Here is a 24,489-nt window from a genome sequence, read left to right on the forward strand (position 1 = left end):
AGCGTAAGAGAATGGTTTATGGTACGCCAAGGTGCGGAATATACCAGATGTCCTTGTCAATCAAATGGTGGTGTGGTGCTGAACAACCTTTTCTCGGGTCCGGGCGGGTCGGAGTTCCCTGGATGAATATCTAAAACGGAGCTCCGAATTGCGTACTGCTTCTTTGCAAGGGCTGGTAGTTATGGTACAATGGATGCCATATTGCCATCCGTCAGTCAAAAATGTGTTAGATCGCTGGGAGAAAAATATTCATATGCGGCAACGAATTGATGTTGGAGATCATTCATCTGTCACATATTATGCAAATAGAAGAGCGAGTGGTGCATCGTATAGGCAAATTGTCTCCTCTTTGTATCTTTATCTTCATATACCGAATTCAACTTTAGTGGCCCTGCATGTCTTGAATTCAATGATGCAAAGCAAATGCTAGAGGAAGAGAAGGAAAATACGCGTGATTATGGTTGTTTACCATTTGATGCACACAGGAGGATACCTCTGTAGACCCAGATCCTTGGTCAAGCTTCTCATATGCGCTTACAAAGATGATTCTGGGAATGGCTGTGGGGGGCCTGTTTCCGAGACCAACAATGTCATGAAGCGGCCTAAGGAGTGCACTGTCAAACCGACCTATATCATCACATTGATTGTCTGTCTCAATAGAAGAGATAAAAAAACATGGATGTCCAGAAAAATTGATTTGCATGCTAATATTTCTAGCATTTTCTTGGAAAATAAGTAAGCAGCATATTAGATCCAGGCATCCAGCTAGAGCTTGTAGAACCTAAGTACTAAACTGCTACTCCTGAAACTACTTCTGAAGTCACAAACTGAACCACACTTATATTTCAACTCTCGATGTGAATAAACAAGCATAGTTATGCAAAGAGTCATTGACTATCAGTCAAGATAACAATTGTTGAATGCCTGTCTTCTGATCAGGCGTAAGCTTACTCGGGAATTTGATTTGAAATCTAATCCTTAAGTTCCCCTTTTTAGATGGTTCCTTTGATATCGGCATGCCTTCACCTTGAACAATTTCTTCATAGTTGGGACTGATAATGGATTTTATAGGAACTGTCAAGTGACGGCCATCTAGAGTTGTCAACTGGACAGTGCAACCAGTGAGAGCCTCAACAAGAGAAACTTTTTGGGTGACGATCAAATCATTCCCCTCTCTCTTGAACATACTATGTGGTTTCTCATCAATGATGAACACCAGATCTGAAGGTATTAAGTTACGCATTTCATTGCCTTTCTCAGGAAATGTGATCTTTGTACCCTTCTTCCAGCCAGGCTTAATATCAATAGTCAAAATCTCCTCCACAGTTGTTGGCCGCCTGAAGAAGAAAAGCAGTATACATTAATAACAATGATAGGCCTCCTTGAAAATAATAGCTTAGAGAATTCTTACTGCTACAGCATATCACTTATGTTTTGTGATAACAACTACCAGAAAATTCTCACCGAAAAAATATAAATTGTAAGAACAAGCATAGGGCTCATGAACGTATGCATTCTGATAGATATGGAATTTTAACATAATTCTGTTTCACTGCTAATATCTAACAAAAATCATTATCAGGAGAAGTAAAGAACCGATTATTACTGCAATGAAGGTTGGAACTATTATTGAGAAGAGATGAAAAATCATTGGCAATGTTAAACCATATCATGTTTTCTCACATCCATCAAGGGAGTATGGAGATAAATATTGGCTAGAAACAAGATGAATTGTACTTCGGTATAACAGGAGAAAACAACAATTGACACGATGTTGAACAATTGGCATGATGTTGCGCATGGTATTTTATGACTCGCTGTACGCTATACTCTAATAAATTCAGCGGACTGAAAAACTGACCATGAAAAGGAAATGTATTATCTGTTAAAATTTTATACCATTAACAAATAACAACAGCCAAAGTGTTGAATTGATAGGTCTGACAAAACCTGACATCAACTGACGAATTGATCTAACCAAACTACCTCAATTCAGCCTAATCCTAATAGGGCCCCTCTCCAACCTACTGAAAGCTCTCGAGTTTGCCACTTCTTTAATTGAGACAAGTGGCCACAATGTAGCAATGTGTTATTGTGTACTTACACTCTGCTACAATAATGCAGCTTAAAAATACAGTCCACCAAAATATACTTCAGTCAGAAACTAGAGAGCCAAACAGACCTAACATATCAACCAAGGTCTAACAAGTCGAACTTGAAGTACTTCTACTCAATTTTTCATGTCATATACATTGAGGCCAGAGAAGGACAAGGCTTCCAAAGATCTTGTATATTTACAAAAATTTAAGGCATAGAAACATTAACATGACCTTAAGATGGGTATTCTTAAGCATAAAGGATCACTACGTATGAATGACAGCATAATGATCCATATAAATTATTTCTAACCCCTTGCATAGTGGAAGTTAGAATGTGCAGTTTCCTAGAGAATCCTCTTATAGGTTAAATCAGTCCAGAGCTATAGTGAAGTAATGTAACTAATGTTTACCAGCAATAATGGAAATAGACCTTGAAGTAAGTGATTCCTTGCAATAACGGAAGTTGGTCTATAGGCTATAAACATACCAAGGATCATTTCATCCATTACTTTCTGCCAACTATCTTTATCAGATATCAGGGAGAGTCAAAGGCACAGTTGGTCATTTACCAGATACTAGGGAGAGTCACAGGCATACTTGGTCAGCTGAGTCATCAACAACCACTTGTTTCTTACTGCTAAGTAAGCCGGATTGCCAAACTTGACATCAGATATCTTTGATTCCCGCTCTTTCATATATTTAAAATAAAAAAAAGCTGACTTTCTCATGCAAAAGGGTTCTTCATTGAAAGTCAGTAATACATGGATTTTAGTGGAACTCTTTGTACCCCTTCAAAAACAGAGACCTATAGATAGTCAACAGTCTGCCTGGCAAGAAGATTTGTCTATCTAGTATTTCCTTACTAAACTCTCACGTGCATGGCTAGTTCCCAAAGCTAGTTAGCATTACAGGATATTCAGAGATGGTCTATGCATAAGAGAAACTTGCCTATACCCAAAAGATATCAAGGTGAATGATAGAAAATAAGCAATAAATTTTACACCTTTATCTCACAATGTGGATGAGTTCCATATGATGATTAATTAGATATATCGTAACTTTGTACTTAGAAAAAGAATCAAACATATGATATTACAACAAGAAAACATGATCTACGCAAATCCTAATGCATATAAATTGTGAGGACAGCCTACATAAGTACATATTGAATGTGGATATGCTAATACTGTATATATGTCTACGTAGTTCACTACAATCATGTTAAGCAGGAGCAACTAGGCATGTCAAGCGAGGTCTAAAACCAACACTGCAACAGTAGAACGCTAGCAGCCAAAATGAATATATCAAGCTCACATCTGTTCGCGTAACATATAACTGATCGATCCAGAATGCCTATTCAGCAGACGAACAATGGAACAAGCTACATTGTGCTCCAATTTATGATAGAACAAGAATGCAGTCTAAGGCCAAGGTATCACATCATGGTTGAAGAATTTCTCTTAATATACTACACAAACATACACAGATAAACTCCATGAGAACACTCTCAATAAAGATCTAGCATCGAAAAGCAAGAACAAGTAATCAGCATCCAACCAAGAACTTGCATAGCTTACCCATTAGCGTCAAAAACATCCCTTGAGATCTTCATCTTCTTACTCGCCCCCTTATACAAATCCTCGAGGCTACAAACCAGCGGTCGCTCAATCTGCGGCGCCTTCCGGGGTGCCACATTTGCCGACCCCTCCCCTCGCCCACCCCCTCCATACGCCGTGAAAATATCCTCCCCGAATAAACCCCGAGGAAACCGCCCTCCTCCGCCTCGCGACCCCCCGGCTCCCTCCCCCATGCCACCACTGCCGCCACCGCCAAAAAATGGACTTGACGAGCCAAAAATCTCAGAAAAGATCTCATCGGCGCTCCTAGGGTTAAACCTGAACTCGGCATTCCCGGACCCGAATCCAGCGCCGGATTGGGGGGGAACTTGTCCTTTAAGCCCTTCCTCCCCGAATTGGTCGTAGATTGCGCGCTTCTGAGGATCGCTTAAGACCTGTCTAGGGTTTTAGATTAGGATTTGGATAAGGAGAATAATAGACAAAGGCGGGATATATAGTATAAGAGTACATCGTAGGCCTCGGAGATTTGCTTGAACTTGGCTTCGGCTTCCTTCTTGTTGCTAGGGTTCTTATCCGGGTGCCACTTCATAGCGAGCTTGCGATAGGCTTTCTTAAGGTCGTCGTCTTTGGCGCTTCGATCGACTTGAAGAACTTTGTAGTAATCAACGCCCATCTCTTCTTGCTACTTCGATCTCGTTCTTCTCCAAGATCTCGTAGGACTTCTTCGTAGCTCGAGAACAAGGGCACCAATAGCTCTCTCTCTCTCTCTCTCTCGCTCTCACCTATGCTTCTGTTTCTACGCTTACTCTATTCTAACCCGGCTCATTAAATCTCGTGTCGTCCGGGGTAATGCTCGCTCCTCTGCTTCTATTTAGCTTATGTAAGGAGGGAGAAAATGAAATTACAGTTTGCCCCCATGTACCCCCACTATCTATTAGACTTCACTTAGTCAAAAGCCATCTGTGAAGCACATAAATAATAAAATATTTTTTGCTATACTAAATTACCTACGTATATAATTTTTTAAAATTTATTGAATAATTTTGCTCTCATCTTCTTTTTTTAAACGAAACTATAAAAAAAGTATTTTTTCCAAGTCATCTTCTTTCTCCGACTTCTAAACTTTTTCATTTCATTTTTCCATCTTATTTTTACCTATGTTGCTTCTAGTAGTAACACCAAATCAACCATGTGTTTTGTTAGTGTGAATTAAAAGTTCTTAAAATTTCGATACTGTTTAAGAGTAGATAATTAATTTTAATTTATCATCTAATAAAATATAAATTTTCTTTTCAATTTTAGATGATAGAAAGTTAATTTTAATATATCGGCCACAATGGGTATGTAGTTTTTCAAAAGTATAGGAGTTATATGCTATTTATAATATACGAGGATAAAATAATAATGTGTCAAAATACATAAGGTAAAGTATAATTAAGTAAAAAATTAAATTTATGATTTACCATTGGTTCCTCACTGAGCTCGTGAGCTCAGCCATATATATAAACAATATAGTATACATTATTTATTTTATAGTTTATATTAATTTTGTGTATTAGAGTTAGTTATACACTTCAATCTTAAATAAAGTAAAATCTCTAACATGTGAAGTACATCAAAATGCAACTCTTAATTATAGCACAGTCTTAAATTAAAATCACTCTTACTCATTTTGTGCTCCAGAAAATCCAACCATCACCATTTTTACTCCTGTAAGCTAAGCTTATGATTCTGGGATCTCATTCACTTGCAATTCTTAATAGGGATTTTTAGCTTACATACCCTTCAAAATTAGTATTTACTTTTATTTTTAAAACACATGATTTTTATACCTACCCTTTTTAATTTACTGTTAAAAAGTAAACAATTTAGACATAAAAAAGCTACCCTTGTTGTAGTTTTCATAATATTTTCTTAGTTAAAGATATTCTCATTTTTTCCTATTAAATTATCAAATTTTAATTTGAAATGTAATTGGGTAGGTGTCTAGACAAATAACATATATTTTGAAAAAGAAAAAAAAAAACTTCTAGAATCATATGGTACGACTTGGATTAGGGAGTGAGTACTATTTGGGCCAAGGTATGTTTTGAACTCTTCGGAAGGAACCGAGAAGTTGATTGGGCTGCCAATTGGTCGTTGGGTGCATGATCAAGTCGTTCTGCCACCTGAGCTGCAATAGATTCTATTGTTTGACATTTATGGTCGTTGGAGCGTCGGACCGATCAGCAATTACAACAAATTAGCTGTCCAGCTGCTCCCCTTCTTAATAATTAAAACATAATAAATATTTAATAGACTTGACTTTCTCCATAATTAAAGAGGTCATAGGTTCAACTCCAACTCTAAATAATATTATGGAGAAATTATTTGGTAACTAAACTCAATGGCTTTAGCTATTATATTAGCTAAAAACTCAGTGGAATCTAAGTGCTTCTGTATTTAGAAATGATCGACCTATTATTCAATTCATATTTAGCCTACTTATGAATAATTTTAAATATATATATATATATAGATAGTTGCTTCACCAGCACCATAGAATATTATAATCTGGTTCACACAGCATTATCAATAGTGTGAATGTCGGCTTCCCATTTCTCATTACCCTTTTTTGTGATTGTGTGCTGTTCCTGCATTACTTGGACCAATCATAACGGCACCACTAGTCATTGGTCATTACCAAACCAAAATAGTGCCAGCGAACCTACCCTGCTTCCTAGACAAGCAATTGCTACTTGAATAGCATAGGCTGGGTGATAACAAGATACCTGCATGGCTTCTGTTTAAATGATACTTTTCTATGCCCCAGGTGAATAATTTGACAAGAGATGAGTAGAACTGTTTAACCTACTCCCACATCACCATCACTTTGAAATGTTTGACAATGCTCTCACCTTTCAAAGTCAGAAAAATAACGAATCAAATATGATCAGACCTTAGTTAACCCTTTGCATCTACCTAATCGAATCAGAGCTATTCAACAAAAGTCTTAACTCCACATCACCCCTTTTCAATACCTAGCTGACATTTGAGTTTTAAATTTTTTTTTTAAGAACTGATAATTTAATGGCTATAGTTGGATTTCAAACCTTAAAATATTTATATAATATATTATGAACTTCTCTAACTAACTAAGCATTATTCCTGTTACGAGCAATGAAGTACCACTATACCAGCCTTATTCGCTTCATCTATTTCGTACTAAATATTCATAGGATATATGTTTTCTTTTTCAAAAGGTTGGCTGAAGTTTGACTATTGATGCATCAATAAAAAAATATAGTTATTTATTTGAGAAAAAGAAAGCTAGAAAAGAAAAGAATACATCAATTAAATATGCCAAACATTTAGATGCCAGAAAATTGCATTTACAAGCATCGACGAGAAAATTATCAATATAAATCAGGAGAAAAAAAAGAAGAAGAATTAAAATAAACCTTGATTTAATGAAGAATTGATGTTCTTTAGTCCACGGAGGTGAGCGATTGGCTAGCACTGGAGATGCTCCCATGGCTATCATCACACAGCGCGAGCGCGGTCTCGAGATTCGCGACGACATCGCTCATCACCGGCCTCTCCCTCCCTTCGAGCCGCACGCAATGCACCGCCGTGTACGCCACGAGCTCCACCGCCTCCGCCTCACGTGCCCCCGGTCTCTCGAGCCTTTGGTCGAGCATCTTGTCCACCTCTCCCGCTACTATACTCGGCACCGCGTAATCCACCACGCTCGCAGGAGTCCCCCCTTCCTCCTCCTTAAAGATGGCTCTTTTCCCTGTCAAAACCTCCAAGATCACCACCCCGAATCCATACACGTCGCTTTTTACTGTCAAATGGTGCAATCCGTAGTATTCCGGATCCATGTAGCCCACCGTCCCCGCTGCTTTCATGGATAGGTGCGAGTCTTCCGACTCCGGACCCATCAAAGATAGGCCGAAATCTGAAACGCGAGCGACCCAATTGGAATCGAGCAGTATGTTCGAGGATTTGATGTCGCGGTGGATGATGGGTGGGACGGCGTAATTGTGGAGGTATTCGATCCCTCTCGCGGCATCGAGGAGGACTTTTATTCTCACCTTCCATGAATTAAGGACAGGGGAGTCAAAATTTGTGTCTTTGGAGTGGAGATGGTCGTAGAGAGCGCCATTATTCATGTACTCGTAGACGAGAAGTCTCTCTTGTTTCTCCTCGCAGTAGCCCACGAAGCCCACCAAGTGTTTGTGATGAAGCCTGGAGAGGAATGCGAGCTCCGATTGGAATGCGCTCTCCTTTTCTTGGAACTTCTTCGCTCTTGGCCCTGGCTCGCTTCTTTTAATGGCGACTTGTCGGCCGTCGGGGAGGTTACCTTTGTAGACGGTGCCGAAGCTTCCGGCGCCAATCTTGGTGTCGAGTGAGAAGCTGTTGGTGGCCGCCGCGAGATCGGCGAAGGTAAATTCTTCGGCTCGGTCCTTGAACGACGACGGCCCGCTCCGTTGCCGCATCATGATTCGCGAACTTTGCCGACGAAAAATGCGAGACCTCGAGCCGGAAGGTGAAGTGAACGGGCTCGGAAGGCGCGAGACTTTGGGCCCCGCACCTGAATTGGCACCATTGGATGCTCCGTTTCCGGCGGTGGCGGCTAGCGTGGGCTGGACCGAATTGTGGATTTTCTTTTGCCTGCATACTCCAATCCACAGACAATATACAATCGTGCAAACTCCGGCAAAGCCACCGACTGCTCCTACTGCGCCGAAAGCCACCCATCCTTTGCCCACTCTCTTTGAGGTAGAAGATGGCGGCGATGCTGGTGGAGAAGGCGATGGACCTCCGAGACCACAACGACTGCATATTACACCAGAGCCGGAACAAAGACTCTGAGAGTCCGGATAAACCCCACAATTGCAGCTATGCTCATCTGCCGCACATATCCCCGGGAGAATTCTCGGCAACGAGAGCAGCAAGGTGTTCGACGAATTGCCTCCATTCAATCCCCAACAAACGACCGAAAAGTTGACCGTGGTTAGCCCACAGGTGAGATTGCCTCCGGAAACAATGAACTCGAACGCGGTCGAGTTGAATGGAAGGTAGACACCGCTACTTCCATTACCGCCGCCCCAGCAAACCACGGTGCCATTTGGTTGCCTAATAGCACAAGTGTGGCTCGAGCCCAATGCGAGGCTCGAGAACTCGAACGCCGAGCTCGATGGCGCATTAGATTGGCCGGACTCGTTGCTCCCCTTGCAGAGGAGGATACCGGCTGTGTCCAGACCGCAGACGTGGGAGTCCCCCGCAACGATACTACCCATGGAGAGGTTCGCGAAGGCGGTTTGAATCCCGTCACCACGCGGCCCCCAGCACCGGACGGTAGCGTTACCGCTGATCGCGCACGAGAAGCCGTTTCCCGAGGTGAGGGATCGGTAGGTACCCGAGACGTAAGAGGGAAATCTGCGGCCGCCTCTCCACCATCGGATCGCGGTGGCGTTGAGATCGACGGCAGAGATCTGGTCCTCGCCGACGGCGAGATCAGCGAGGGTTGCGCGACCGCTGTAGACGCGCTTGGGGATGAGGTCACTGGACCTCCAGCAGAAGAAAGCGGCGCCGTCAGATCTGAGACCGCAGAGGAAGTCCCGGCCGCCGGAGACGGACGCAAAGGAGGAGGCGTTGGGGAGAAGGGGGTTCGTAGGCCCCGCCAGAGAAGCCGAGACGGCAGTGCAGTAGACGGTCCGTGGAGCAGTGCCGGCGGCAACGCCGCATACGGTGGTACCGGCGCCGTGGGTGATGGCAAGAGTGGCAGCGGAACCGGTCGCATCAGAGACGGCGAAGAGGAGGACGAGGACGGCTGTTACCGCCACCGCGGCGGTGACCGGGGCGTTCATCGGATGGTGGTGATGGAGCGGTGCTTTCGGTGTTCCCTCATGGGGGGGAAGAAGACAGAGATTTTGGAACCCCGAGAGAAAAGTCGGATAGAATAGCGAGCGAGGAAACAACGAAAGTAGTATAAAAACGCGGATTAAAGCTGGACGAAGAACGCGTCGGAGAATTCTGCCGTATAACGTAGCAAACACTGATCGAACCGCAGGATTTGAAATCAACGGTGTAGGAGATGGGATAAAGTTAACCGGTGGAGCCCAGTCGCTGGAATTTGTGGACTTCCCCGCCACTTTAAAGGACGACGGTTGAAAGCGAGAAGAGACCAAGGATCACACTGTACGCTTTAATTCTCGCATTGAAGCGCCTGATCACGGATTCTGTGATCACAACCGTCCGACGAAATGGATGTCCAAGTACAGCAGTTAATTAACGGGTCAATATATTAATGTAGAAAGAAAATATAAAAGGTAAAAAACTCAACTCACGCATTACGTTATCGGGTACAGTTAAAAGTGAACCAAATAGAAAAATTAGAAGAGTGAACGACTAACCAACTACGGCTGCGACGACCGTGGACTCGTCGTCGCTTCTCAGACCATCGCATTCTCACGTGGACTCAAACTGGTTTCGCTTTGGGCCAAGTCAAAGAGTCTTTCCAGTGAACTAACTGCTCTGCAATCTTTGTTTGGTCAAATCAACTAACATATAATCTTACAAGAAGTAGGATTTTTGATATGTATCATAGAAGCTCAATTAAATCTTATTACATGCCAATGCCTCTGGTGGCATTCCTTATTCCTGCTCCTCTGACATTGAAACATACAGAGGTAATTAATTACAAGAACTGGAAGCGCATTAAGAGCTTAACAGATGGTAACAGCTCTCCCTTACGATCATGAAGGCGGACAGTCCTGATCCCAGGCCTCAACTCCCAGACAGGTAAACAAGTCTGGCCAGCAAAATCATCCTTCTCGGACATGTCATACTCATGAACTTCGATTCGAAGCAATGCCAATTCTGGAACAGTTAAATGGAATTCAAACTCTTCGCTCCACATTGGGGTCCAATTGTCCTCGATCGCTCTCGTTCGCTTCATCAGGCTATCAGCTGGCACTCCTGCTATTCCCACCTGCATGCATGTATATATAAAATGTTGGTATTCTGAGAGTAAACTCTTAAGTTTTTAGTTGTTTTATTTCTTTAATTTTACCCTTGCATAGAAGTCTGGTGGTGAGTATATATCAAAGTGAGTTTGAGAGAAATCGAATCGCCATCCATCTCCCATGTACACTGTCACCTGTAAATATATAACAGCATCAGCAGGTCTGCAACGGTTGAGATAATCAGATGAGAGAAAAACAATTGGAGCTAGAAAGGTTATATAAAAGAAATCACCTTTAGTGTCTTCTTGATTGCCAAATGGGATTTAGGATCGAAAATGTGTTCTTCGTCCATTAGGAAATCTGGTTTCTTGACGTAACCACACCCTCCATTGGCTCTGAACATGCCTTGCATCAACCAAAGTGCCCTCCCATATCCCTATCAGACAATTGATACAGCTTCGGCAGAGTAAAGAACTCTGAATTATGGATAAAATTATTGATAGGAAAAGCTTAATACCAAACATAGTAGATAACAGTAAGGAAGGGAAAGGAAAAGGTAAATATTAATTAGGATTTTAGTCTATTTGTAAATTTAGGAAAGGAACATAAGAGAAATGTTATTTGCCTGCATATTCAATGCGACCATTTGAGCTCCATGTATCCAACCAACAAGTGGGTTATAATTCGAAGAGGTAATGCGTGTGCCTCTGGGGTAGATCCTCAACAAGTTTCTCTGAGTAAACCTAGAGCAAGATATATGATGCAAGAAGTGGGACATCTCTGTGGATGGATTTAAAATTTGAATACCAGATTTATGATTACCTGATGATTTCAATTCCATGAGAATGAATAGCTTTTTCAAGTACTTGCTCACTCATGCTGAGGCGTCCTACTTTGTGAGGATCAATCTTTAAACACTCGCTTAGTTCACCCTTCTTCTTCTTAGCAGTAATCGCAATCAGACGTTTGTACTCAGGAGCTGCATATAGATTTGCTTTTTCCTCGACTTCATCAGTATCTTCTTCATTGAAATGCTCAGCCTGCAAGTGAACAAGTGATTAATTCTTTTAAAGGACAATCTGTAAGCAGTCGTAATACAACTCTTGAGGTGTTCTTGATCTGACCTTAGAACTAGTTCTCCTTTCAGTTTTAATAGCTGGGACTTCTGTACCCCATGCTTCCTCTTCGGTTCCCTTCTTCACTTCGTGGTCTGTTTCCTTGAAAGACTTCGCTTCAAGATACTCCTTTGGTGGCTTGGTTGATATCATGATCTTGTTCTTTAACTCTTCAGGTGAAGGGAACTCTTCCAACTGTTCTGAAGTTGGAATGAACAACATCTCTTCAAAAGTCTCTTTTATCAACTGGATTAGGAGAGACATATGATATTGTTAGGATATAAAATAGAAAAAGTCATCATTCTCTAGCAAAACGTAGCATCGTAGCGAAGATTTCTGAGTTCGAATACTATTAGACCCAACTATTTGAATACAAACATATAAAAGAAATTTACCTTAGCTACTTTATCTTGAAGATTAGCAGCCAGATGATCTTCAAGGGTGATTATGACAGGGTATGGAGATGCTACAAAAGCATATTCTTTGATAGATAGCAAACATTTGTTGAGTTCCACAGGCATCGTCAGCGTCCTGAAATTAAAAATGAGACAGTGTGTGTGTTTACTAACTCACACAAATTCGTGGTACAAATGATGAGAATCTTCAGAAATTAAGTTCACATATATATACCTTCCATGAAGGATGAGTACATCATCATTTGATTCATTTGGCCACATATCCAATTCAATAACTCGTACTCCTCTCTTCAGTGCCTTAATGATAGGAACATCACTGCACTCACTACTGAGCTGGTTCCCTGTTAGATAAGAATTATGGCCTGTGTATATGTAATAATGAGACAAGGGAGCGTTCATATCTTGGTGAACCTGAGATTGAAGGTTGAAGATGATACATATCATCAGATCTCTTTGTTAATCTATATCTTTCTATAAAAAAGGACGCATAATTTACATACTTTTAACGTAGTCAAAAGATTCAAATAATTCCCCACTTCATCTATGAACAGTGCACACAAATATATATATATATATATATATATATATATATACTCACTTGAAGAGGAGAGAGAGGTGCATTGTCGTCGCTAAAGAGGTAACGGAAGAACGCATCAACCGAGAGCCCCTTCTTCTTAATCAACCTGAACTCCTTCACGCCGTCGATCACCGCCTGCGCCTCCTCGAGTGAGAAGGTCTCCCCTTGCACCTCCGCGAGGAACTTCTGTAGCCTCTCTGCCCCCATAACCCCTCCCTCCATGTAACTCTCGAAGACCCTCTTTATCCCCTCCGGCGGGTCGTCCGACGCCTGCCGGAACCGCCGCCAGAAGCAAAGGCACATCCTGTAATTTGAACTCATCAGTTGCAGGCGATCAAATGAGAGCGGGAGGATATCTAAGAGAAGGGTGACGCTCATATAAAGTATATATATATATAGGAATAATTAAAGAATGAATGGTATCGTAGGAATAGAGTTGTGAGGGGTTTATTCTTTAATGGACGAGAGAGGGAGGATAGCGTTTGATGCGATACCTTTGCCTTCCAAACTGGTCATCCATTCTTGTGCTTTATCTCAAAGCTCGTTGTTTAAAAAGATTAAGAACATAAAAAAACAATTAGAAACAGAGACATGGGGAGAATATTAGAGAAGAGGAACACTCTGGATTTAGACTATATAGTAAGTTAAGCACAGATAAAAATATTTTATTAAGAAAAGAGATGCGATAACTCCATCATACGCTCTTGCTTAAGATTAATAAAATTAAAAGAAAAGTGCATGACTTGACTAATTATGCTCTCAATGTTTTAATGGCGTTCCTTACTTTATTCATCCAACCTCATACGTACACAGGAGAAAGCGAGCATACAAAGAGAATTACTACAAGAACTCGAAGCGCATTAAGAGTTTAACGGATGGTTGCAACCTCCCCTTGCGATCACAAAGGCGGACAGTCCTGATCCCCGGCCTCAACTCCCAGACTGGTAAGCAAGTTTGGCCGGCAAAATCATCCTTCTCGGACATGTCATACTCGTGAACTTCGATTCGAAGCAATGCCAGCTCTGGAACGGTCAAAGGGAATACAAACTCTTCATTCCACATCGGCGTCCAATTGTCCTCAACTGCTCTCGTTCGCATCATCACTGCATCAGCCGCCACTCCTGCTATTCCCACCTGTAACAAACGTATATTATCTTTTCTTCGTTAGACGACTAGGTGGGTAATTGCGATATATGTTATATTTCTTTAGTCTTACCCTTGTATAGAAGTCTGGTGGTGAGAATAGATCAAAGTAAGTTTTAGGAAAATCGAATCGCCATCCATCTCCCTTGTACACTGTCACCTGTAGAGATATATGAGAGAGCTCAAAAAAAGAAGAAAGGAGTTAAGAGAGGAAGAGAGATCACCTTTAATGTCGTCTTGATTGGCAAAATGGATTTAGGATCGAAGATGTTTTCTTCGTTCAATAGGAAATCCGGTTTCTTGACATAACCACACCCTCCATTGGCTCTGAACATGCCTTGCATCAACCAAAGGGCCCTCCCATGTCCCTACCAGTTCCTTTTTAATCTCAATAAATGAACAAAGTAATACCAAACACACTAGATAGGAATGGAGCATTGGAGTTTACTTGGTGAAGGAATAGTTTAGGAACAAATATTTAGTAAATGCCTCAAAAATACTCTACCGTTAAATTATCTATAGATGTAAGATGACTTTAATATTCTCGAGTAACTTTTTTTAAAATATTTAAATTTTTAAAGATTTATTCAGTTAGTTGATGTTAAAATTAACTCTGGATGTTATGTTAAGATAATTCATACGGTCAACAATTTTGATAAATTTCCAAATATTATTCACCTGCATATTGAAAGCGACCATTTGAGCTCCATGTATCCAACCAAGTAGTGGGTTATAGTTGGAAGAGGTAATCCGTGTGCTTCTTGGGTAGATCCTCAACAAATTTCTCTGAGTGAGCCTGGAGCAAGATATATAACGCAAGAAGGTGGATATCTCTGTGGATGGATTTAAAATTTGAAAAAGAAATTAAAAGAGATAGACCACATTTGTGATTACCTGATGATTTCAATTCCATGAGAACGAACAGCCTTTTCAAATACTTGCTCACTCAAGCTAAGGCGTTCTACTTTATGAGGATCAATCTTTAAACACTCGCTTAGTTCACCCTTCTTCTTCTTAGCAGTGACCGCAATCAGACGTTTGTATTCTGGAGCTGCAAGTAGATTGACTTTTAGTTCAAGTTCGTTAGGATCTTCTTCATCGAAATGCTCACTGTGTTCATCCTCAATCTGCAAGTTAACAAGTGATTAATTATAAGCAGCAGTAATGAAACTATCTCGATCCAGGTGTTCTTGATCTGACCTTACAACTAGTTCCAATTTCAGCATTAAGATCTGGGACTTCTTTACCCCAGGCTTCCTCTTCGGTTCCCTTCGTCACTTCTTGGTCTGTTTCCTTGAAAGACTTGACTTCAAGACACTCCTTGGGTGGCTTGGTTGAGATAAGGATCCTGTTCTTTAACTCTTCAGGTGAAGGGAACTCTTCCAGGTGCTCTGAAGTTGGAATGAACAACATCTCTCCAAAAGTCTCATTTATCATCTGGATTTACAAATAGTATATTCAAACCCATTGAACAATATATAAATCAAAGGAGAAGCTACAATTTACCTCCACTGCGGATTTGCCCGGGATCAACCATTAGTTAGAACATAAAAGACTTTCAAGTACCCTTTGTAATTTATTCATAGCGACCGTTTGTTTTGGATGAAAAATCTAACCGTTGCAACTTGATAGTTTGAAGTACAGTAGAGTCGGGAAGCAAACTATAATCAAATCTGATCATCTACCTTAGCTACTTTGTCTTGAAGATTAGGAGTCAGATGATCTTCAAGGGTTATTATGACAGGGTATGGAGATGCTACAAAAGCATGTTCTTTGATGGATAGTAAACATTTGATCAGTTCCACCGGCGTCGTCAGCGTCCTGAAATCAAAAACGAGACAAGGAGTGTTTAACAACTCAGTCGAATTCATGGTACAAATTAATGACGAAAATTTATTCGAGAAATCCACATACGTATATATATTATATGTATGTATACCCACCCCCCATGAAGGATGTGTACATCAGTCTTTGATTCATCTGGCCACATATCCAATTCAATAACCCTTACTCCTCTTTTTAATGCCTCAATGATAGGAACTTCACTGCAGTCACTATTGAGTTGGTTCCCTGTTAGATAAGAGTTATGACCTGTGTATATGTAATATTGAGACAAGGGAGCCTTCATATCTTGGTGAACCTGAGATTGGAAGTTGAATATAATACATATCATCTTCCATCTTTCTATGTATAACGAACTAGACATAATTTACATATATATATATATATATATATACTCACTTGAAGAGGAGAGAGAGGTGCATTGTCATCGCTAAAGAGGTAACGGAAGAAAGCATCAACCGAGAGCCCCTTCTTCTTAATCAACCTGAACTCCTTCGCGCCGTCGATCACGGCCTGCGCCGCCTCGAGTGAGAAGGTCTCCCCTTGCACCTCCGCGAGGAACTTCTGTAGCCTCTCTGCCCCGACAACCCCACCCTCCATGTAGCTCTCGAACACCTTCTTGATCCCCTCCGGCGGGTCGTTCGACGCCGGCCGGAACCTCCGCCGGAAGCAAAGGCACAGCTTGTACGTCGTACTCATCGGTTATCAGGAATAATTAAACGAGCTAAGAGCAGGAGGAGGAGATAAAGAGTGTGATGTCTATATATAATTAACGTTTACTCGATCCGATGGCTTTACCTGCCACCCTGGTCAACACTGGCTGAGTCATTCGTTTTGGTGGGACCTCTAACATCGAAAGCTTAAAAAGATTGTTTGAGTGGAGACACGACAAAAATAGTAGAGAAGGTGGAGCAATGTGGATATTGCTTTCTTTCGCTGTTCAACAGTACGAGTGGGTGGCCTTATTGTTGTGTTAGTGTTTGGATGCTATATATTAGTAGAGAATCTACAGTAATGACTTCTATATTGTAACTAAACCAAATTTCAAAGTAACTCTTAAGAATCCTGGTTTAAATAAACAATAATTAGGAGTCGGGCCTGAGTAAGTTAGCTCAAACCTAAGAATTTGTTTAGAGTTGGCTCGGCTTATTTTGAACTGACTCGAGTCCGAGCCACTTCTTTTATTTTGACGCCCGGATATTGACTTAATTTTTTATTGAACCTAAGCTTAATGGAACCCAATTCAGTACTATTTCAAGGCAAGCTCAATTTAAGCCTAATTTTAGTTTAAGTCTTAAGTAAGACTAATTCAAGCTGGTTGGATCAAGCTTGAACTGTTGATTAAATCTAGGATTATATTAAGTAAGAAGTAGACACAAATCATTAAATCTTTGACAGATAAGAAAACCTTACCCACCCAACCCACCCACTAAAATAAGAGTAAATTAATCCCTATATTATACTAATTATATAACACTCACATCGACACTTAACGAAAAGATTCAATGTATAACTAGCGGAAGGGATTATTTAGGATGCACCTGAAAAAAGGGCAATTGGTTAAGTGATCTTATTATAATTATCCAATAAAATTGAGCCTGGTTGAGAGCTAAGTTTGAACTGGCCAACTTGGAATTAAGTTCAGTGGGCCAACTATAATAATAAGGGTTATAATAAATCTAAACTATACACATAACACTCAAATAAATTATTTTAGTTATAATTGGAGTTAACTTTTAGAGTTTTCTATTCGAGTATAAATAAATTTTATATTTTAAATTTGTTTAGGATTAGTAACATGCGGAGAAAACTATATATTAATCTGTCTGTCTCTCATGGTGATGGTTATCAAGAAATTTGAAGGTCAAAGAGGAGTGATGAGGGGAAACTACTAGAGGAGAAGCTTGTGATCAATGGGAAGATATTTTTTCACTTGTATTTATTGTTTAAAGGGACTATGTACGATTAGTATACCCTTGAACATTTCTGAAAGGTTTCTTATTTAATGTTCTCTTACGAGGCGTAGACAAGAGGGAAAAAAATATATATATTAATTTGGAAGCTCAAAAGAATTGAGTGCAATGAAAGCGATTCTGCTGCTATGCAAGGAAACGTTGGGAGGCGAAGGAATTTGCTAGCTATACTGCTTTTATTGTCCCAAAAAATTAAAAAATAAATAAATAAACAAGAGAGCAAATTTTTACTATGCCAAGAATTATCATTATTATTATTATTATTATTATTATTATTTTATTATTTAAGAGCTTGAATTTTAGATATACACTTCAGTTCTACTAAATTTTAACTAATATAATAAACTGTCTAGTGTAGACTAAGTTATGTGTATCGCTGAGCGATTAGTTTGAATTAAATACCGTCGAGACTTACCCTAAATCAACACGGTGTCGAGTTGCTATTTCAAACTAATCATATTGTCGAATTATCAACCGAGCCGAACCATTAAGCTTAACAATTGTATAATTTTATCTATAATAATTACTTTGAGATTGTAATCCATTCCGTGACATCCTTAGTCACACAGAAAATACATATCAACCGTTTTTGTTAGTTACGCTAATAATTTTTCACCATGTTAGTTAAATTTTTTTAAATAATTTCTATCAAAAATTTTAATAAAATATTGTTACTTTTTTTTTTACCACGTGGCATCTGTCAAGCCGCAGATATTTTTTCTTCGAATGATCACTATTGGATAGCCTCCTACTCGTCGGCAAGAATGCCGTAAGCTGCGACGGAACACGATAAGGATGTTTAATCATAATTATATCCAACAACTTGCTAAATATTTTGCAAATCACCCTCTACATTTTGGCCTTATTGCAGAGTGCCCCCTCTTTTTGCAGAAATCCGAAGGAAAGCAATTTATATATCCGAACTTGGGAGGGTGGTAATATGCAAAAACGTCAAAAGGATATGGTGTCTGTAATTTAAGCACTTATAAGTGGTGATATGCAAAAATGCATCGCACACTCCGCTATTTTATCTCTTCCGGCAATTCCTCCTGCGTCTGTCTCGCCTCCCTTCTCCCCTCCTCCGATCGAAACTCTTTGAAGAAATTTTGAAAAATATCAAGTTAAAGAAAGAGAGAAGAGAGAGAGAGAGAGAGAGAGAGAGAGAGAGAGAGAGAGAGAGAGAGAGAGAGAGGAGGAGGAGGAGATGGGGAGCTACAGGTACTGTATTTGCTTCACGAGGAAGTTCCGGTGGAACGAGGCGCAGCCGCCGGAGGACGTGAAGGAGGCGTTCACATATTACGCCGACGGGGGCGCCACCATGGGCTCCGACCATCTCCGGCGGTACCTCGCCGACTTCCATGCCGACGCCGGCGACGGCGCCGACGCCGACGCCGAGCGGGTCATGGAGCGGATCCGCCAACTCCGGCCTCGGATGCATCTCGCCAAGATATCTCGGCCAATCCTCGCTCTCGAAGATTTCCACCACTTCCTCTTCTCCGAGGAGCTCAACCCTCCGCTCCGATCACAGGTCTTACTTCTTAGATCTCAACGTTAATTGTTGGATCCGTTAAGGATCTAGAAGAAATTTCTTACTTGTAACCTCATCTGAGGGCGTGGCTTTTCGATCCATCTCTATTACTGGTTAATTGATCTAATTAGAGGCTGGATAAGTTAATTAAAACAAAGGGGATTCAGGAAATCAGGAAAAGGTTGTGGCTTGAGTCACTGACATGTAGAATGTCAATAGATTGCTCTAGTACCTTTAATATTGGAAGATTCCGCTAACGCATTAACGGCTTTATTATGAAACTTCCCAGACATGATGCTTTATGGTCCTCTTCTGTGGTATGTAGATTAAAAAACGAGAACTAACTAACTTCAGCGTATTCTAGGAAAGATGCTTAGGGAGATGTATCGTACTATGTTATAACAGAGGTTGCTAATGGTAGTGCTAAATTTTGAGCTGCCACAATGGACATTTACTTTAATGTAAAGAAAAAACATAATATAGAAACTTCTAATGCTGCACGTATTCATTAGGGATTTAGTTGTCTTCTGGACTTCGCTTTATTTAAACCTACTAAAGTTTATTTTACCTACATTCAGTCAGTGGAATCTACATGGTGAAACATATTGAAGAGGTTTAATTAGCTGAACATATCTTTGGTACCTGTGGTATCAAGATAAAAAATTGAATTGCATATTTTATACAGAAATGGTTCCCTCATGCGTTTCACATATGTACACATTCATTGCTAAGGCGATATCACTATTATCCATAAAGACAGCCTTTGGTACCTGCCAAGATCTCTATATTTGGGAGAGGGAAATTGTCCCTTTCTTTCTGCTTGCTTTCTTCCCTTTCCTTGTCCCACCATAGAGCTCATAGGTCAAGAGATGTGCCCTTTGATATGCTTTTACATTTATGATTGATTCTTTGCCTTCTATTGTTTAGGATATCATGGGACAGAAATTGTATTGTTTCAGGTTCACCAAGATATGACCGCACCATTGTCACACTATTACATACATACAGGCCATAACTCATATCTGACCGGGAACCAGCTCAGCAGTGATTGCAGTGATATTCCTATCATAAAGGCACTGAAAAGAGGTGTGAGAGTAATTGAGCTCGATATGTGGCCAAATTCTACAAAAGATGATATTGATATCCTTCATGGAAGGTATGGGTCCAATGATGAATTATATGCAGACTATACTTTCATGCCATCATATACCAATTATTTTTAGCTTATATTATTGTACCGTGTGGGAATTGATGTTTGATGTGATTCGTCCAGAAATTGAAGTTAGTTTGTGCAAGTATATCAGGGATACACCGCTAAGTGTTGTTAAGTGCAATAAGCACAAACTATTAGCCTGGTGCCATTTTTCTGAAAAATTATGTTTTCATAGGCTATTATCATTGTTTCAGTACTTGGCATTTTGCTTGGCTATATAGAATGTAAATTCAGTGGGAATTACTTTTAATGCATGCATGAACATTTGACATTATTTTGCCGTTATTTTACAACTCTACTGCTTATTATGATTCATAGGTCGTTTGAACTTTTTGTAGGACATTAACTTCTCCAGTTTCACTTCTTAAATGTTTAAACTCCATTAAAGAATATGCCTTCTTCGCATCGCCTTATCCTGTCATCATAACTCTAGAGGACCATCTTACTCCGGATCTTCAAGCTAAAGTAGCAAAGGTAATTGCTATTTCTATGTTCAATTAGCAATCACATGTGTCAACTTTAGTAGTTATGAAAGACATTTTATTTAGATGGTGACAGAAACATTTGGAGACATTCTGTACTACCCTGACTCAGATTCTCTTCAAGAGTTTCCTTCACCAGAAGCTCTAAAGAAACGCATTCTTCTTTCAACGAAGCCGCCAAAGGAGTACCTTGAAGCTAAGAGTTTAGAGGAGAAGGATGTTAATTCTCAGAATGGAAAGGAACCAAATGAAGAAGAAGCATGGGGAAAAGAAATTCCGGATCTTCAGACTGAAATTGAATTTGCTAATAAGGTTCGTTACTTTATCTAATGGGTATATCTATGTTTCTAATTATCACAATATCAGTTACAAGTTCGCCATATGGTGCTGTTACAGAATGAAAGCAACCACACTGAACATAGCCATGATGAGGATGACTCTGCTGATGATGATGACTACCAAAAAATGCGTCAGGACTCTTCACCAGAGTACAAGAGGTTGATTACTATCAGAGCTGGAAAGCCTAAGGGTAGCTTAAGTGACGCACTGAAAGTGGATCCAGATAAAGTTAGGCGAGTCAGTTTGAGTGAGCAAGAACTAGTTAAAGGCGCAGCATCTCATGGGGCTGATCTTGTGAGGTACTTTTTAGTGCCAGAAATCTCGTTATATATATATATATATATATATGAATTGGACATGTGTATCTATGTGAATGCATATACTTGCATTTATGCATGTAGAAATATATTTATGCCTTCAAGAAATGATTATTGACATGAATATGGCCTTTTTGCTTCTATCTTTGAAGTTTTAGACAGATTCTCACATAATGAACTATTTTTTGATAGGTTTACTCAGAGGAATCTACTGAGAATCTATCCCAAGGGCACACGCTTCAACTCTTCTAATTACAACCCATATATTGGCTGGTCGCACGGTGCTCAAATGGTTGCATTCAATATGCAGGTTATCTCATATCCTAATTTTTTTGCAAGGTCCCAGTTGACCCCCCAAATGAAGATTTTGTTACTTAATATAAATTATACTGGCTAAATTTGGTGATATAGAAATAACACTGGAAGTTTATTTACTGGCTAGGGCTAGAAAACTAGATTTTCACTTTGAATAATGTTGGTTTATCGACAAAATTTGTGCACTTGGGCTTTGTATGTAGTAAACCCAAATATTGTTATATTTGGTGCTAAAGAACATTTATGTTGTGGATTTCCACTATTTTACAAAATGATATGTACTATTCATCACGAGTAGGTTGCTGTCAAGTCAATATGCCATTATACGGCTATAGTCAATTTCTTTTGGACATCTTGACTCAAAACTCTTTGATTTCCTATATATTTTTCATTATCTAGACTCAAGTAAGTTGGCTTCTTATGATCTGGTTTGAATGGAATAAGCAGGGGTCTCTATGTCAGTTCCATGTACAAAATTGTGATCTGTATTAGATTGTACGACGCATTAAACTTAGCTTGTCATAATGATCTATGTCCAAACATACTTACAAGTTGTGCAATTGTTGCCTTAGAAAAATTGATTAGCAACAGTCAAAAAGTAAACTGCACAAAACAGTGTGATACTCTATTTTTCTGCTCCATTTTTCTGATTTTAGGGCCTTCCAGTTATGTAGTTTTAGAACTTCATTTAACTCTATTTCTATTTTGTGCAGGGATACGGACGGTCCTTATGGTTGATGCATGGCTTTTATAAAGCCAATGGGGGCTGTGGTTATGTAAAGAAACCTGATTTCCTAATGAAGACTGGTCCAGATAATGAGGTTTTTGATCCCAAAGCAAATTTACCTGTAAAGAAGACCTTGAAGGTGCAAATACTTGTATTTTGCTTTTATTTCCATCTTCCATTCTTCCTATTTTGTTGGAATCCAAAATTGAGTTGGGCTATTATATTCCTAACAGGTTAAAGTATACATGGGCGATGGCTGGCGAATGGACTTCAAACAGACACATTTTGATGCATATTCCCCTCCAGATTTCTATACAAGGGTATGCAACTAGACTATTATGTTTTGTACCTTTTTCTCTTGATTACCGCCTTTTATCTGTTTTCTTTTTTCTTTTTGTTTTTGCACAAAGCTTTTTATCTGTTCTTTTATCCCTTGTTTTTAGTTGAAGTTGCCTTGCGTCTTGTTGATAGCTATTTCTTATAAAACAAATTAGATGAGAGTTTTGACTTGGTGGGTTTTTGACATTTTACCTGGCTGATCTCAATATTTAACCAGGCTGTTAGCCAAATTCGTGTTACTTGAGAACCATTTATCAACTAATTGATGGATCAACAGGTAGGGATAGCTGGAGTTCCAGCTGACTGTGTTATGAAGAAAACAAAGGCAATTGAGGATAACTGGACGCCAGTTTGGGATGAAGAGTTCACCTTCCCATTAACCGTTCCTGAATTAGCTGTACTTCGTGTCGAGGTACATGAGTATGATATGTCTGAGAAGGATGATTTTGGTGGACAAACGTGCTTGCCGGTATCTGAACTGAGACCCGGAATCCGAGCTGTGCCTCTTTTTGATCGCAAGGGCATGAAGTTCAAATCTGTAAAGCTTCTCATGCGGTTTGAATTTGTTTGATGATTCCTAATTATCTTTAAACGGGTGTGGGGTTTCCTGATTTGTTATGTTATGTACTGCTCGTGTATGTAAAAAAACCAACGAAGTGATGCTTGTCGAAAATCCTCTTATAGATTATTTGATATTGCTCCTTGATATAGGAATCGTCAGTGAAGTATACTTGCTCTTTGGGTAAACCAAGTGGATCATGCATGTGACCGCATTATCTTTGTATCTTATTCCATCCAAACTATCCTCCATGATTCTACAATAGCTATACTTAATTGATAAGTGATGAAGCAATATGAAATCTTTTTATAGATGCAGGTGATACATTGTATTACTTGAATCTCTGACATTGTATTTCACATCGTTAAATAAGAAATACTGTATGACTTGAATAAAATTCTCAGGATTATAATTTTGAGAACAACAGTGATATCAATATATCTAACTAATTCGACTAGAGCAGCACGTCTGTTCTCTCCCTTGTCTCCTCCTTTAGCCAAATGGGGGCATTTTCTCTCTCTCTCTCTCCTTCCTTTCTTTTCTTTGACGACAACGAAGATTCCCTCTCGCTGCTCTGGCCCTCGTCTTGTTCTTTAACCCTACACCTTTGGCTCATCCTCCTCCTACATCTCTTGTGTTGTGGGTGATCGACACCTTATCACATCCTCCGTCCTCTTTCTCCTCCACTATTGCTGAGCTTTGACGTTGTTGCTCTAAACCAATCATTGTTACAATAGAGAGCTAAGATTTGTGGTTGGGCGATAGCATACCACCTTCTCTTAGATATGATCATTAGGCCCGACTTATCTAAATTTAGTCCAATTCAAACCCGAGATAATAGTGGGTGGCATGGGCTAAGTCTTTTTCCGCTCGAAAGCCCGATCCACTACTCTCATATATATTATAACCTATAATGCATGTATATTTCTATAACATTTTAGTTTCACATTAAATATTTAGTAAATTATATATTAA

General features: G+C 39.9%; 5 protein-coding genes across 10 annotated transcripts; 1 reads left to right on the forward strand and 4 right to left on the reverse strand.

The window, feature by feature from the left end:
• Window positions 1–258: 258 nt before the first annotated feature.
• On the reverse strand, window positions 259–4,533 carry LOC140764385 (uncharacterized). Of its 3 annotated transcripts, none has more exons than XM_073102937.1 (5): window positions 4,185–4,532; window positions 3,677–4,110; window positions 952–1,337; window positions 470–627; window positions 259–391 (listed from the first exon to the last, which is right to left on the reverse strand). In XM_073102937.1, the coding sequence occupies exons 1-5, from the start codon at window positions 4,347–4,349 to the stop codon at window positions 383–385; spliced, it is 1,152 nt and encodes a 383-aa protein (XP_072959038.1). In that variant the 5' UTR covers window positions 4,350–4,532; the 3' UTR covers window positions 259–382. The 3 variants fall into 3 exon arrangements, with proteins under 3 accessions (XP_072959038.1, XP_072959039.1, XP_072959037.1); XM_073102938.1 differs by having other exon boundaries at window positions 274–391; window positions 494–627; XM_073102936.1 differs by lacking the exon at window positions 259–391 and having other exon boundaries at window positions 405–627; window positions 4,185–4,533.
• Window positions 4,534–7,116: 2,583 nt separating this feature from the next.
• LOC140765998 (putative serine/threonine-protein kinase-like protein CCR3) lies at window positions 7,117–9,845 on the reverse strand. The gene has a single exon (XM_073105366.1). It carries the CDS (start codon window positions 9,529–9,531, stop codon window positions 7,144–7,146), a length of 2,388 nt encoding a protein of 795 aa, XP_072961467.1. The 5' UTR covers window positions 9,532–9,845; the 3' UTR covers window positions 7,117–7,143.
• Window positions 9,846–10,168: 323 nt separating this feature from the next.
• Window positions 10,169–13,367, reverse strand: LOC140765999 (phosphoinositide phospholipase C 2-like). 3 transcript variants are annotated; one of them, XM_073105368.1, is made up of 10 exons: window positions 13,232–13,367; window positions 12,759–13,041; window positions 12,375–12,571; window positions 12,140–12,275; window positions 11,754–11,990; window positions 11,452–11,669; window positions 11,255–11,372; window positions 10,922–11,065; window positions 10,737–10,823; window positions 10,169–10,655 (listed from the first exon to the last, which is right to left on the reverse strand). In XM_073105368.1, exons 1-10 carry the CDS (start codon window positions 13,255–13,257, stop codon window positions 10,362–10,364), a joined length of 1,740 nt encoding a protein of 579 aa, XP_072961469.1. In that variant the 5' UTR covers window positions 13,258–13,367; the 3' UTR covers window positions 10,169–10,361. The 3 variants fall into 3 exon arrangements, 2 of the variants coding, with proteins under 2 accessions (XP_072961469.1, XP_072961468.1); XM_073105367.1 differs by having other exon boundaries at window positions 12,759–13,327; XR_012105258.1 differs by having other exon boundaries at window positions 10,603–10,655; window positions 10,922–11,105; window positions 12,759–13,327.
• Window positions 13,368–13,460: 93 nt separating this feature from the next.
• LOC140766000 (phosphoinositide phospholipase C 2-like) lies at window positions 13,461–16,462 on the reverse strand. Of its 2 annotated transcripts, none has more exons than XM_073105369.1 (9): window positions 16,122–16,461; window positions 15,824–16,020; window positions 15,566–15,701; window positions 15,081–15,317; window positions 14,775–15,007; window positions 14,559–14,676; window positions 14,105–14,248; window positions 13,954–14,040; window positions 13,461–13,871 (listed from the first exon to the last, which is right to left on the reverse strand). In XM_073105369.1, exons 1-9 carry the CDS (start codon window positions 16,419–16,421, stop codon window positions 13,578–13,580), a joined length of 1,746 nt encoding a protein of 581 aa, XP_072961470.1. In that variant the 5' UTR covers window positions 16,422–16,461; the 3' UTR covers window positions 13,461–13,577. The 2 variants fall into 2 exon arrangements, with proteins under 2 accessions (XP_072961470.1, XP_072961471.1); XM_073105370.1 differs by having other exon boundaries at window positions 13,729–13,871; window positions 13,954–14,033; window positions 16,122–16,462.
• Window positions 16,463–18,738: 2,276 nt separating this feature from the next.
• Window positions 18,739–23,663, forward strand: LOC140764728 (phosphoinositide phospholipase C 2-like). Its single transcript, XM_073103457.1, has 9 exons — window positions 18,739–19,223; window positions 20,183–20,379; window positions 20,775–20,910; window positions 20,985–21,230; window positions 21,315–21,556; window positions 21,767–21,884; window positions 22,603–22,755; window positions 22,850–22,936; window positions 23,233–23,663. Exons 1-9 carry the CDS (start codon window positions 18,900–18,902, stop codon window positions 23,524–23,526), a joined length of 1,797 nt encoding a protein of 598 aa, XP_072959558.1. The 5' UTR covers window positions 18,739–18,899; the 3' UTR covers window positions 23,527–23,663.
• The last annotated feature ends 826 nt before the right edge of the window (window positions 23,664–24,489 follow it).

Source organism: Typha angustifolia, chromosome 8 (genome assembly GCF_048772165.1).
Source record: "Typha angustifolia cultivar Huaian chromosome 8, ASM4877216v1, whole genome shotgun sequence".
In the NCBI taxonomy this organism is placed as follows: domain Eukaryota; kingdom Viridiplantae; phylum Streptophyta; class Magnoliopsida; order Poales; family Typhaceae; genus Typha; species Typha angustifolia.

Excerpts from the sequence above, each read along its gene's own strand:
- LOC140764728 (XM_073103457.1), top strand. The coding sequence starts at position 18,900 with ATGGGGAGCTACAGGTACTGTATTTGCTTCACGAGGAAGTTCCGGTGG. Across the intron at positions 20,911-20,984 it reads TTCAAGCTAAAGTAGCAAAG|ATGGTGACAGAAACATTTGG; the intron begins GTAATTGCTATT and ends CATTTTATTTAG. Across the intron at positions 21,557-21,766 it reads CATGGGGCTGATCTTGTGAG|GTTTACTCAGAGGAATCTAC; the intron begins GTACTTTTTAGT and ends ATTTTTTGATAG.
- LOC140765998 (XM_073105366.1), bottom strand. The coding sequence starts at position 9,531 with ATGAACGCCCCGGTCACCGCCGCGGTGGCGGTAACAGCCGTCCTCGTC.
- LOC140766000 (XM_073105369.1), bottom strand. The coding sequence starts at position 16,421 with ATGAGTACGACGTACAAGCTGTGCCTTTGCTTCCGGCGGAGGTTCCGG. Across the intron at positions 16,021-16,121 it reads CACCTCTCTCTCCTCTTCAA|GTTCACCAAGATATGAAGGC; the intron begins GTGAGTATATAT and ends TTCCAATCTCAG. Across the intron at positions 14,677-14,774 it reads CATGGAATTGAAATCATCAG|GCTCACTCAGAGAAATTTGT; the intron begins GTAATCACAAAT and ends ATCTTGCTCCAG.
- LOC140764385 (XM_073102936.1), bottom strand. The coding sequence starts at position 4,349 with ATGGGCGTTGATTACTACAAAGTTCTTCAAGTCGATCGAAGCGCCAAA. Across the intron at positions 4,111-4,184 it reads AAATCTCCGAGGCCTACGAT|GTCTTAAGCGATCCTCAGAA; the intron begins GTACTCTTATAC and ends AACCCTAGACAG. Across the intron at positions 628-951 it reads ATTTCAAATCAAATTCCCGA|GTCGGTTTGACAGTGCACTC; the intron begins GTAAGCTTACGC and ends GTGATGATATAG.
- LOC140765999 (XM_073105367.1), bottom strand. The coding sequence starts at position 13,115 with ATGAGCGTCACCCTTCTCTTAGATATCCTCCCGCTCTCATTTGATCGC. Across the intron at positions 12,276-12,374 it reads GTACTCATCCTTCATGGAAG|GACGCTGACGATGCCTGTGG; the intron begins GTATATATATGT and ends TTTTAATTTCAG. Across the intron at positions 10,824-10,921 it reads CAATCAAGAAGACACTAAAG|GTGACAGTGTACATGGGAGA; the intron begins GTGATTTCTTTT and ends ATATATTTACAG.